This window comes from Rhinichthys klamathensis, unplaced genomic scaffold (assembly GCF_029890125.1).
Source record: "Rhinichthys klamathensis goyatoka isolate OS25496 unplaced genomic scaffold, OSU_Roscu_1.1 h1tg000206l_1, whole genome shotgun sequence".
Classification (NCBI taxonomy): Eukaryota; Metazoa; Chordata; class Actinopteri; order Cypriniformes; family Leuciscidae; genus Rhinichthys; species Rhinichthys klamathensis.
This window is the reverse complement of record NW_026606731.1, coordinates 1,123,722-1,136,249: the sequence shown is the minus strand read 5'-3', so window position 1 is coordinate 1,136,249 and position 12,528 is coordinate 1,123,722. Positions and strand designations below refer to the sequence as shown.

Sequence of the window (12,528 nt, the reverse complement as noted above, 5' to 3'; positions counted from 1 at the left end):
TTACATTTTATAGTAAACAGAACAAGACAGAAATGGTTTAATTGTTGCAGCTTTAAACTTTCATCATTGCAATTCTGCCCTGAGCATTTTGCAAAGTTAAATCTATTTTAAACTCAAAGCTTATTATTTTGCTATATTCATGTATGCTGCATATGCTTGTCTTTCTTTTTATTTTAGTCAATCTAATACTGGTCTCATCTGGTGGGTCATGACCCTAAAATTGTTTGCAGGTCTGTTTTGATACCGTGAGGAAATGACCGTTCTAAACACAGATAAATTGAATGGGAAAAATCATAATTGTGTATGGACCGTTTTAACATCATTTCCAGAGTTATTAAAGTCATAAATGTAGCCAGGTTTTTTATATTTTCATCTTTAAAAAAAATGTAAGTTACATTTATAACACTACTATCTTGGCATTAAATCCAAAAAAAAATTGCTGCGAGGTTGTATTTTAAAATTTGATTACACCGGCTGATAGTGTTACTTAAATTTGACATCTATCTTTTGTCTTTTCTGACTGCCGGGATTAATACCTATCTATATATTTTTAATTTTTTAGATAGGCGTGGAAACACCATCATGGTTGTTTTCTGCTATTGGAAATGTACTATAATTATAGATATACTATAAATATAAAGTTATATTTAATATTTGTTTAAAAAATAGTTTGAACTATTATTTCCTGTATTTTTCCTGTTTATTTTTTCTAAATTTATATGAATTATATTTTATATTTCTACATTTATTTCTGAATTTCTTCATAAAAATGTCATCATGATATTCCCATTCAAATATCCCTCTCCCAATTTTTAACAAATTGCACCCTGGTTATCATCAAATTTTGTGTGTCCAAACAAACTGTATATTTTGGTGCAAATTTGCATCTTTTGGCAGAAGCTAGTCAGATTAGGTAGATGCCAACAATGTTAAATTGTGTAACATTGTCAAGTTGTTGGACCTATGCAATTTATGGTAATATTAACCATTTCAGAATTTCAGATAATTTTTTCGTTAAGGCAAGTTTTTCAGTCACAGCTATAGTTGCTAGCTGTGTTGGGTCACCACTAGATGGTCCTGAAGCAAAACTAGGTACTTGAACTTGGTCCAAGGGCTGTTACTGTCCAAGACGATAAGGCTGAGAGATGTCCTGCAGTATATAGCATGCCTTTGAAAGCTGGATTTATCGCTGTCAGAAAGACAGTGCTGTTCAAAGCTAAAATGTCAGTTCATGTAGGAGCGGCATCTTGGCTGTCAGGGCCGTCGCTGACTGACGGGTCGGTGTTGATGTGGTTGATCTCCAGGCTCTTAGGAGACTCTTTCAGGAGACTCTCGACCTGGCGGAACACTGAAGCCTCTCTGTATTTGTGCAAATGCCCCAAAACCTCCTGCCCAGAAAACAACACACATTCAAGATTAGTCCTATCCAACGGCATCTGCTGCATCCCAGTGAATTACTTGGCAACAGCTACTGAGAACGTAAGGGGCGAATATGGCAAAATAAATCAAACTTACATCCTCTGTGAAAATCCCAGGACTTGGCTTCTGCACTCTTTCCAGCAGAAGACCATCGAGAGCTGCATCTGACGCCAAATCTTTCGTCCTCTCGTCATCTGGACTATCAGTTTGTCCCAGTCTGGCATGGAACAGCTCACTTAGGCCCACCTGTAAAACCTGGAAGTAGGGACAGGACATGAGGTCATTAGCACATTCATTCTTGTCTTTTTCAAGCTGTGCTGGTGTGGGGCGGTTGTAAATGGCACCTTGAAAAAGGCCCTTTGGAAGGCAGGATCGGAGTCTGTTCTCATCTGACTGGTGGAAATGTGTGCAGCACAGTGCATGAGCAGCAGAGAAAGGCCACCCACTGACTGCAACCTCAGACGGCGAACAAACAGAGTCCTCTCTCCCTCCTGAAGACACAGGAAGTGCTAAGTGCACAGGGGTTTGTATGACAGAGCTCTAAGTGTGCTTAACATGAATAAATTATAGCTCACTTGGTGACTGACAAATAAGGGCATTTAACCTTACGGCAACCAAACTAGCTGGGAAACCAATTATATCACATGGAAAGTGGTGCTAATTCTCACTTCTCAAAGTGTTGTATATTATTAATAACTTTCCATATGTTCTATATTTCGCTGGTTCAATATGTACATGCATAATTTTAGAAATACCTGATAATAGAAAGAGTTGCGGAAAGCATTGTTATTATAGTTGTTGAAAGGAAGACTAGAAGCCAGTTGAAGTGTTACTGCTGGTATCTAGAATGAAGAAATCAAAGCTGTGAACAAACTATTTTTTAGGCTATTTACATGAAACCAAAAGTTACAGTAACGGCATTTATAATGTTACAAAAGTTTCAAATAAATGCTGTTCTTTTAAACTTTTTATTAATCAATTAATTCTGGAAAAAAATCAGCATATTCGTATTTCTGATGGATCATGTGACTGAAGACTGGAGTTTTGAAAATTCAGCTTTGCCATCACATTTTAAAATATATTCAAATAAAAAATGTGTAATAATAGTTCACAATATTACTGTTTTTATTTATGTATGCCTTAGTGGGCATACTAGACTTCATTCAAAACATTAAAAAAGACCTCTCATTTACATTAATATTAATATTAATTAATATTATTTTGATTATCGCCATAGAAAAATACATTCGTAAAATGTCATAACTAACCATGTGGAGACTCAAATGTTTTTTGTTTTTTTTACTGGTTCAGTTAAATTATCTACCTGAACAAATCAAAGATAAGCTGCATGTGCAACCCAAGAACGTTAAAATACCTACTGTCACTAAAAAAAATGAAGTTAGTAACGTTTTGTTAGTTACTCCCCAACACAGTCTATGAGAATCACACATACTCTAAAAGCAAGTGAGAGAAAGACAGACAAATCCAGACCATTTTATATAAGTGAAGGTGCTGGAGGAGAAACTGTCCATGCTGGCAGAGCAGAAGCTCTCGTGGGTTGAGTGTTTCAGAGCTCACTAGAATCAGCTCTCCTTCGCACTCCCACTGGGCATCCATGAAATCCATGAACGACCGGCCTGCACCTGAATGCATGTACCAACACACACCATTTAATGTGTCACACGTTGATCACTCTGCATCTTTGCAAACTTTAACACAAAATAAAGTTGTTAATTAATTACATTCTCACATCCCTTTAACCTTTAAGAAGATGCTAAAATAAAGCTCAAGTTATATTTCGACTGACATGTTGATGGTTCTCATGGCTTTAAGTCATCTGTTGCTACACTAATGACTTTGCACGTTTCAGTGGTGATAATTAGAGCCTGACCCAAGGGCTGGATCTTCAGCAGGCCTCTATCTCTGGCACTATCCCTGAGCTGCTGCTCCACTTCCTTCATCAGCTGGAAGAGAGGAGATAGCGCTACTAGTCTGGACCACTCTTCCCCTGCAACACCGTAAAACAAATACAGAACAGGAAAATAATTACTTTTTGTTTCCCAAGTCACTTTAATACTCTGGACACTACATGACTTGACTCTTCTTTTCAGTGTAAGTTTAGGATTTTTTTTTTGGCCATTTTATTGACTGCAGTCAAAAATGTAAAGGTGCGATCACATTAGAGAATTTTGTTTACCCTAAGGGGGGTTATTGCTGCTCTCCCTGCCCTTAGGCTGCATGGATGCGCAGGAAGTTCTTGCCCAGAACAGAACTATACCGCCAATCACATATAAGTGTGCTAATATGCTGTATGCTAATTGTAAATCGTATTTGACGATAGTGGTCCTGACATAAATTGGTGCTATCTGACCTTTTTCCAAACAGATAGGAAAACTTCCACACTCATAATGTACAGGGCATGTTGCCGTTCAAATCCACTACCAGTCTGCTATGGATATGCTTGACCAGAGTCAAATATTGCCTAAGCTTGCTTTAATAGGAAATACTTTAAAATACTTTAGGAAATACTACCTCTCCTCAATAAACACCACTATTTGAGGAATAATTCATATCTATAGAATAAATGGCAGTGATGTGGTACTAAAGCACGGGCATAACCGGACTCTGACTTTAGTCTGTCTCAAGTTAGAGTCCAAGACTCTTTTCAGGAGCATTTGGACTTCAGCCTGGAAGCGAGCTGGTCTCAACTAGTCATAGAAAAAATGGTCTTTGACTCGGACTTGAGTCTGAGTCTGAGTCTGTTCTTTTCCGGACTTGAGTACTACAACACTAACAATTTAGTCATAATGGTAAGAATGAAAGAATAAACGTTTAACGGGAGTGCATTATTTTCTGTTTCCAGGCTAAAGGCTGCAAAGAATCGTAAATACGGAGAGAACACAGCAACAAAAAATCTGAAATACCTCTGTGTTTGTAGACTTCATTTCAAACAGGATGACTACGAACAGTGTTTTAGGCCAAAAGCAGGGGGAAAACTGAAAGGAACTGCAGTTCCGTCAGTTCCGCCCAACCCCCAAAAACAAAATGTCATCACGTACAGATAAGAAAGTTGTTGAATCCGTGTATCATTAGTTCGTTAGTTTTTTTTTATTAAATATTGAAAGTAGAAAAATTAGAAAATGGCACCTTTTTCATTTTTTTCCACAAAAAAAAAACAAAGAAACAAAACAAAACAAGAATTTAGCTTGGAATGCCCCTTTCCACTGATTGGAAAACCAGAGATCTAACGCTTTTCATTCACGCCACAGATCGAATATTCGAATATTCAAGCTGTTTAATCATTTTCTACCCCTGAATGCAAAAAAACAAAACAAAAATCAAGCCGAAATCTTGATTTTCTGTTTTTAATTGGAAAAATTGAAATGGTGCCATTTTCTACTTTTTCTGCTTTCAATATGAAAACAAAAAATGAATGAAAAAAAGATACATGAATTGAATTGCCATAGTGTTCCATTTTTAACATTGTTGTTTAAACTGTAGACAAAGTATGATACAATTTTCAGTGATGAAACCTACTCCAACAAAAACAGTTCTGTTAATAACCCTGCGGGATTAAAATTGGTCTGAAACCTCAAAAAAAGTAATAGCACACCTCTCCTCAATAAACACCACTATTTGAGGTATAATTCATATCTATAGAATAAATGGCAGTGATGTGGTACTAAAGCACGGACATAACCGGACTCTGACTTTAGTCTGTCTCAAGTTAGAGTCCAAGACTCTTTTCAGGAGCATTTGGACTTCGGCCTGGAAGCGAGCTGGTCTCAACTAGTCATAGAAAAAAATGGTCTTTGACTCGGACTTGAGTCTGAGTCTGTTCTTTTCCGGACTTGAGTACTACAACACTAACAATTGGTGCAGTTATGTGTTGAAGTTTAATACTTAGGGTTAGGGATGTGAACAAACTTAAAACTGTAAGTGTGAGCAAGTATAGATAATATAAGTATTAAGTATGGTTTATACCTTAAGTATTTTTGTGTTGCCTGCCTTAGCAAACACGCGAATAGCCTCAATAACTACTTGGGTCATGTGCCAAAGCAATGTAACAAATCACATTTTTGCTTCACTGTTCTCCTCTTTTTAAAACTTGGCTTCAAGGTCAAGGAAACTTTTCTTGAACACAAACTGCAAGTTTCACTCAAAGTGCTCCAGTAAAACGCTCTGACCTGCTAGCTTTGGGATACTGATGTATGCGGACAGACCAGGTTCCTGGAGAGATTGGACATCTGAATGAAACAAGAGAGAACATCATGTCGCGATCTGAAATGAGGATGCCGGTAACATCTCTGACTTAAGACAACCTCACCCTGGCTGCGGTTTAGATGTGGTTTTTCCTGGTTTTTCTGAGTGTAAGATGGGTTTGACAGAGAAAGAGAGGGCACCGTGGCATTCTGTTCACTCGCAGACGGAGTCTTCATTTGATCTTTAAGGGATTGAGTCGAGACACCTGGCGTAGCAGGAGACACAAACACAGCGGTGAAATTCTACAGTCTTGACAACCAGAATCTTGCTATTTATTCTGTGTATTCAAATATACCTTTCATAACAGACACAGATTCGGTCCATGCTCTGGAAACGCTTTCCCGGCCAAACGCCCGTTTCCCTTTTGAGATAGGTTTCACAACTGAGACAAAAACATGATTAACTTTTCTATAATAAGGCATAAATGAGGATATTGTACCAGAGCTCTGTTGTGGCTGTGTGCTGGTAGTCTGGCCAAGTGCTTTGCTTTCCTCCAACAGCTGAATAAGTCGTTCAAGCCGAGGAAGGATTTTCTGCTGAGTCATGGCAATTACTTTCAGAGGGTTCCTGACACCCTTGGGCTTCAGCACACCAAAATCTTTAAACCAGAATGTGCCAGACACCAAAGACTGGAGGAAGAGAATCAATTTAGTAGACTGTCAAGGGAAAAGACGGAATAAAGTCTCATTAAGCATTTTCGCAGTTTGGATTCAAATAGGCAAATGCTTAAATGAGCAAACGAGTCTATGATTGGATCATTATTGCAGTGATTATTATGTTTCTAGAATGTTGCATGTTTGGCAACAGTTCTTCTAACCCTAATTGATGGAGTTTGTTGCTTTTCATTTCTTAAACAACCATGTAGGAAGACACATCATGGCCATATTTCCAGGATGACAATGTCAAGATTCATTAGGCTCAAATTGTGAAAGAATGGTTGACAGGGAGCATGAAGAATCATTTTTTACACATGAATTGGTACCTCTGAGTCCAGACCTTAAATTCATTGAAAGTCTTTATGATGTGCTGGAGTAGACTTTACAGAGTGCTTGACTCTTGCAGTGTCAGTACAAGACCTTGAACAAAAACCGATGCAACTCTTGATGAAAATAACATCACAACATTTATTTCTATCAAGAGGTGCATCCATTTTTGTTTTCTTTCACAATTTGAGCCTGATGATTCTTAACATTGTCATCCTGGAATATGGCCATGATGTCTCTTCCTACATGGTGGTTTAAGAAATGAAAAGCAACACACTCCATCAATTAGGGTTAGAAAAACTGTTGCCAAACATATACATGCCAGAAACATAATAATCACTGCAATAATGATCCAATCATGGACTCTTAAACATTTGCCTATTTAAATCCAAACAGCGACTTTTTTTTTGCCAAGCAGTGTATATACAAAACAGCTCTAAGGATAAACCAAGGACATCGCTGCACAATTATCGGTCAGTGCCACGAGCATGCATTACACATCTAGCCTCTGGCACGTGTTACCTGCGCGGTGTCAGCACGCAGCTGGCATACCAGACGAGCACTGTGGAGAGACGAAAGCACAGCGTCCAGCTCTGCTTGTCTCTGCATTAATTGCTCCCACAGTTCCTGCTCCCTCAGTTTCTCACCCTGTGATAATCACGAGATATTGAGTTATATATCCTAGAGCAGACTCCATTAAACTGGAAAATGGACAGTGCAAAGCCAGAGTATTGACAATCACACCAATAGTCACACGAAGGATATTAAGCTTCCAGTGTATTGATCTGCTCATTCAACTGTTTAACAACGTAGTAATAAGCTCAGCAGATTTGTATGTTTCTGTTTGAGGGTGAGAGTTTCGATGTGAAAACAAGCTGACCAAATGCTGCATTTCCTGTACTGATAGCTGATCCCGGTCCGTCCGCAATCTCTCCATGGACACACTCGCACGGTTTAGCACGGCTTTAAGCCCGGTCTGCCAGTAACACTGCTGCTCCCACTCCTCCTCGTCTCCTTAAAGGAAGAGTTCACACAGAGATGAAACCTTTTATGAAACAAAGCTGTTTTATGAAATAAAATTGAGGGCAATATGGTTTTCCAAAAAATGACAGTGACATCAAGCCAACAAACTCTCAAGGCAATTTGTAACTTTTTAACATTTTGGCAAACTGGTGACTTTTTCAATTCTTCTGAAGTCATATGATAGCTTTATGTGAGGAACATTCTTAAAGTTATGTTACTCATTGATCATTTTCTCTTCCAGTGAGTCATTCACTCGAGAACCGCTGCGAACAGCTCACTGAAATCAGCGGGTTGAACTCAAAAACTGAATAAGTAAAGGTCTGAATCATTATTTTGAACTGATTTGTGATCCTGATCCTTGTTCAATATTGGGACTGAACCATTTTTTCACAACTGATGAACAAATTAGATTGATTTCCTCAAAAATCAGAGTTCGACTCACTGGTTCAATGATTTGATTCTTGAGTTAACTGCTAACTGGAGGGGAAGATTATCAGTGAATAATTACCTAAATCTGGGTCTGTTCCTCAAACAAATATACTTTATCGTATGACTTCAGAGGACTTGGAATATACTGCACAGGGAGTTTAGACAACATTTACATATATTTTACAGGGGGGGGGGGGATTTGATTTGAGCACCCATAGTCACTATGACCTGTCACTGTATGGAAAAGACCTGTGTAAAGACGATTCTTACAATTATTACTTTTTTCCCACTTAAGCAAGACAGACATATTAGGGCAACAAGAAGGTGAGTAAATAAAAACAGAACTGTTATTGTTGAGTGAATCTCTTTAACGCAGATTTTAAGTAAGTTGTCAAAAGCAGTCTGTTATTCGTCTATATATTATACACTACCTTCAAAAGTTTGGGATTATTAAGTTTTTTTTTTTTTTTTTTAAAGAAATGAATACATTTAGCAATTATGTATTACATTATTATACACTGTAATACATACATTAATACATACACAGTAATACATGCATTATGCTTTAAATTTTGCATTGAATTTTTTTTTTTAAAAGTTCCAGTAAATACGTTTATGTTTTATTAAAAAACATTTCTATTTCAAATAAATGATTTTCAACTATTTATCCATCAAACCTGAAAAAAAAAAAAAAAATCACAATTTCCACAAAAAAAACTGAAGCACAATTGTTAGTACTGTACTTTAAGAAATGTTTCTTGAGCACCCAGCATATTAGAATGACTTCTGAAGGATCATGTGACAGACAATGAAGACTGTAGTAAAGATGCTGAAAATTCAGCTTTGCAATTACAGAAATAAATTACATTTTAAAATATAATAAAATTGAAAATAGTTATTTTAAATTGTATTTCACAATATTAGTGTTTTACTGTATTTTTAATCAAATAAATACAGCCTTGGTGAGGATAAGAGACTTCTTTAAAAAAATAAAAAAAAACATTAAAAAAGACACTTACCGACCAAGAATCATGAATGCTATTTTTTGAATCTTTTAAAGCTTGACCGTTTGCGCTCACAGTGGGAGTATGAGCGTGAGGACTGACCTCCTGTGAGAGCATGTAACACATGGGCAGGTAGAAGCAGAGATAACTCTGAGTTCTGGAGAGCTTTTCTCTGGGCCTCACACTGAGCGCTTTCCTGAACTTCAGCGGCAGTCTCCCTTAGCTTTTCCCTTTGCTGCCTGTCGGTGTCCATCCAGTCTATCTGTTTCACACACACACACGAACATGTGCAGCATCTCATTTAGGATGCAAGGATGGTGGAAACGCTTTCTATCACTCTGACACTAACAGAAATAAAAACAGACACTTGGTCAAAAGACTTGCATTTTAAATAGGCCACAGAGTGAAGTGCCATCTCTGTGGAGTCAACTCACACAGTCAGGCTCATGTATGGACGTGGATAGATAGCGTTTAACGGCTCTCTCAAAATCTCCAACCATCTCTTCTTCCTTCAGTGTCTGTTCACGCCAGTAATTGCCCCGTGCACTGCTCTCCTTCTGGAGGGTTTCCACCTGAGGCAAAAAAATACATTTTGCAAACATATAAATACCCCCAAGCCAAATGAGCTTTTATGTGGCTGTGATTTAGTTCGACTTCGCTCACCATTACACTGTCTGGGTTTTCTCCTAATGTCAGAATCTGGGACACAGTTACAGGAATCACAGTCCGCTTCCAAACATCCAGATTGGCCCCAACAACTGGAGCCAGCACCCCTGTCACTGGGTCCACCGTCTGTGATCCAAAACGTATGGGAACCATCCCTGAGAGTCGTAATAGGTTAACACCTGGAGATTAATGTAACAGGATTTGGACATTCCTAGTAACCTCCATTACCTTTTCCATCTGCATCCTCCATGGTTCCTGCCAGAGGCACCATGCAGCCTGACACCCAGTCCAACTGAGCTCCGAGAACTGGGACATGCAAACCCGAGCCTCCGGGGTCAGGATACTCCAACCCGGCTAGAGCTGGCAAGGAGAGCTCAATGCCAGGCAGCTTGATCTCCCCTAAAAGAGCACAAGCAGCAAGGAGGCAAAGTTAAACCATTTGAAAAAATGCAGTAGAATTTCTGCTTTAATCAGATTAGTGTAAATGTTAAGCATACAAATAAAATACCAAAAAATTATACAAAAAATATTTTATAAAAATAAATAAAATGCAAAAATAATAAAAAGTTTAAATAAAAGGTTCAGCTTTTCTATCACAGTATAAATTACATTTTAAAATATATTAAAATAGAAAACAGTTATCTATTTTACTGTATTTTTTATCAAATAATTTCTGCCTTGATATATCTTAAATAAAAGACTTTTGAATGGTAGTGTATCTCATAATATTATTAACACTTCTTTACATTACCTAAAGTTATTGACAGTTATTAAACACGACTGTAATCATAAAAGATCATTCTGAAAGATCTTGCACTGTTTGAATGAGATCCCATCCCATATTAAATTACCCTTCACTAAGCTCTGCCCCCTTGGTTAAGAATGAACTGGAGATGTCTGTGAACAGCATGGTTTTCAGTAAAATTTGCTCATAAAGTGGTAAAAATCTATTGGATATTATTATTACATGGACTGGAATACATTGTGACATAGAAAAGTATTTTTATTTGCCATTTTACTTTAAAGAAATTGTTCAGTTACGCAGTAACTTGATTTAAAACTTCAAAGACTGCAAATCAGAATGAAGGAAAACACTTCAGCACACACTCACAGTCAACAGATAAGAATTTTTTTTTAGATTAAAACAGATTGCATTAGTATAAAGGAATTTACAAATATTGCTAATATTTCTAACATCTTGGTACTGTGAACTCTGTGAAGTTACTTTGGACATAACATTTTTGGATAATTTCCACTAAATCTGTGAACTAAAAAATAGTCAGATGCTTATCTACAACTGTTTATTAATGTTTTTAAGGCGGGGCTCAGCGCAGGGTAAATCGATCATGATTTTACCAAAGTATCAACAGTAACCATTTGGCAGAATGGAACATTTTTGTACTGACCTAACCTTAATATTAATATACAGATTTTGTACAGATCTTTTGTAGTAAACAGCTCCTACCCACCCACAGTACCACCATTCTCCGCCACATCCCTGGCCTGGTCCTGTACGGCTTCCAGACGACACAGCAGCTGCAACATACAATGTTGGCTGCTTTTCCAGGCCTGTTCCAGCTCAGATGTTCCTGCCGAGAGTCTATCGAGGTCACCTTGTAGATCTGCGGCTGTTGAGCTCCACTCATCACAGCAACCTTGCATGAGCTCTGCCACCCGCAAGCAGGCGCCCAGAGCCTGGCTGTCCAACAGAGCCTGGAAACCCCCAGCATGAGGCACCACCTTCCCTCCTCGCACGCTGCCTCCACCAACCCGCACCATCCGGCCGCTCAAGGGCTCGATGAAGGACTCGCACAGGAGAAGCCCCCCAACTGGAAGTACAGCCCCTGAACAGACACAATCATCAATCAGGCTGTTTGAACATGCTGAGATTTTTTCAACATACAAAAAACGGACCTGTGTGGGGATCAAGACTGACCCCCGTGATGAGCACCAGGTTGCCTGTACGTGGGTCCAGCATGGGAGAGCTAATCTGAATGGGCAGCCGCAGGCGCAAGATGGGGCACATGTGCACGCCGCCCAAAGGATAAACCAGTCCAGTTTGTGGATGGATGGTGACTGCCAGAATAGGCACCAGAACACCAGTGTCATAGTCACACATGGGTCCTCCAAGCACCAGCCTTTGGCCTGAACGAAGCCCCCGTAGTTTGGAAGCAGCATGGATTTCAGCATGCCGGGATGGAGGGTAAGGAATGAAAGGCAGCAGGGGTGATTCCCATTTTCCCACCTCACCTAAGAAGAGAAAACCATTGCAAGTGCCTCACCGTAAACTTGATTTAGCAAAAAGCAGTAAAAAAAAGTTTTAATCAGACTACTGTAAACGTTAAACTTACAAAAAAAAACCTTTTATACATCTAAATAATATATTACAAATAAAAATAAAAATGTGAAAAAACGTTTTTAAAAATTGTATAACTAATAACCATTACAACTAATGAAAAAAATATTTTAAATTTTATATTTATATTACTTCCTTACCATTTTTCTTCATTGCTATGACAACATAACACCTAAAATGACCATAAAATTACAAGAACAACTCTACAGTACAGCTAAAATAGCCATATATACTCTTTTTTTTTAAATGTATGCAAGTACTTTTGTAAAATAATAAGCTTCACATTTTTTGCTTTTATGTCTCCTATTTACTTTCAAGTGCCTCACTGTCAGTGTCACCTCAATTTTGGTTTATTTAAAGTAAACAAGTCTTCTCTCTTTTTTTT

The 12,528-nt window shown here is 38.1% G+C and overlaps 1 protein-coding gene across 4 annotated transcripts in view; it reads right to left on the bottom strand.

Moving 5' to 3' along the window:
* Nucleotides 1–673: 673 nt before the first annotated feature.
* si:dkey-103g5.4 (uncharacterized) overlaps nucleotides 674–12,528 on the bottom strand; it is a 31,803-nt gene continuing 19,948 nt past the window's right edge. For 3 of the 4 annotated variants that reach the window (XM_056263350.1, XM_056263353.1, XM_056263354.1), the window contains 17 exons: nucleotides 11,702–12,037; nucleotides 11,257–11,631; nucleotides 10,016–10,186; nucleotides 9,785–9,942; nucleotides 9,556–9,693; nucleotides 9,224–9,383; nucleotides 7,546–7,679; nucleotides 7,188–7,313; nucleotides 5,978–6,311; nucleotides 5,747–5,887; nucleotides 5,607–5,666; nucleotides 3,311–3,427; nucleotides 2,911–3,062; nucleotides 2,175–2,261; nucleotides 1,764–1,910; nucleotides 1,516–1,674; nucleotides 674–1,388 (listed from right to left, as the gene is read on the bottom strand). In XM_056263350.1, coding sequence (XP_056119325.1) covers nucleotides 1,230–1,388; nucleotides 1,516–1,674; nucleotides 1,764–1,910; nucleotides 2,175–2,261; nucleotides 2,911–3,062; nucleotides 3,311–3,427; nucleotides 5,607–5,666; nucleotides 5,747–5,887; nucleotides 5,978–6,311; nucleotides 7,188–7,313; nucleotides 7,546–7,679; nucleotides 9,224–9,383; nucleotides 9,556–9,693; nucleotides 9,785–9,942; nucleotides 10,016–10,186; nucleotides 11,257–11,631; nucleotides 11,702–12,037 — 2,954 coding nt within the window. In that variant the 3' untranslated portion in view covers nucleotides 674–1,229. The remainder of the gene's footprint in view (nucleotides 1,389–1,515; nucleotides 1,675–1,763; nucleotides 1,911–2,174; nucleotides 2,262–2,910; nucleotides 3,063–3,310; nucleotides 3,428–5,606; nucleotides 5,667–5,746; nucleotides 5,888–5,977; nucleotides 6,312–7,187; nucleotides 7,314–7,545; nucleotides 7,680–9,223; nucleotides 9,384–9,555; nucleotides 9,694–9,784; nucleotides 9,943–10,015; nucleotides 10,187–11,256; nucleotides 11,632–11,701; nucleotides 12,038–12,528) is intronic. The other variant, XM_056263351.1, reaches the window with a different exon arrangement.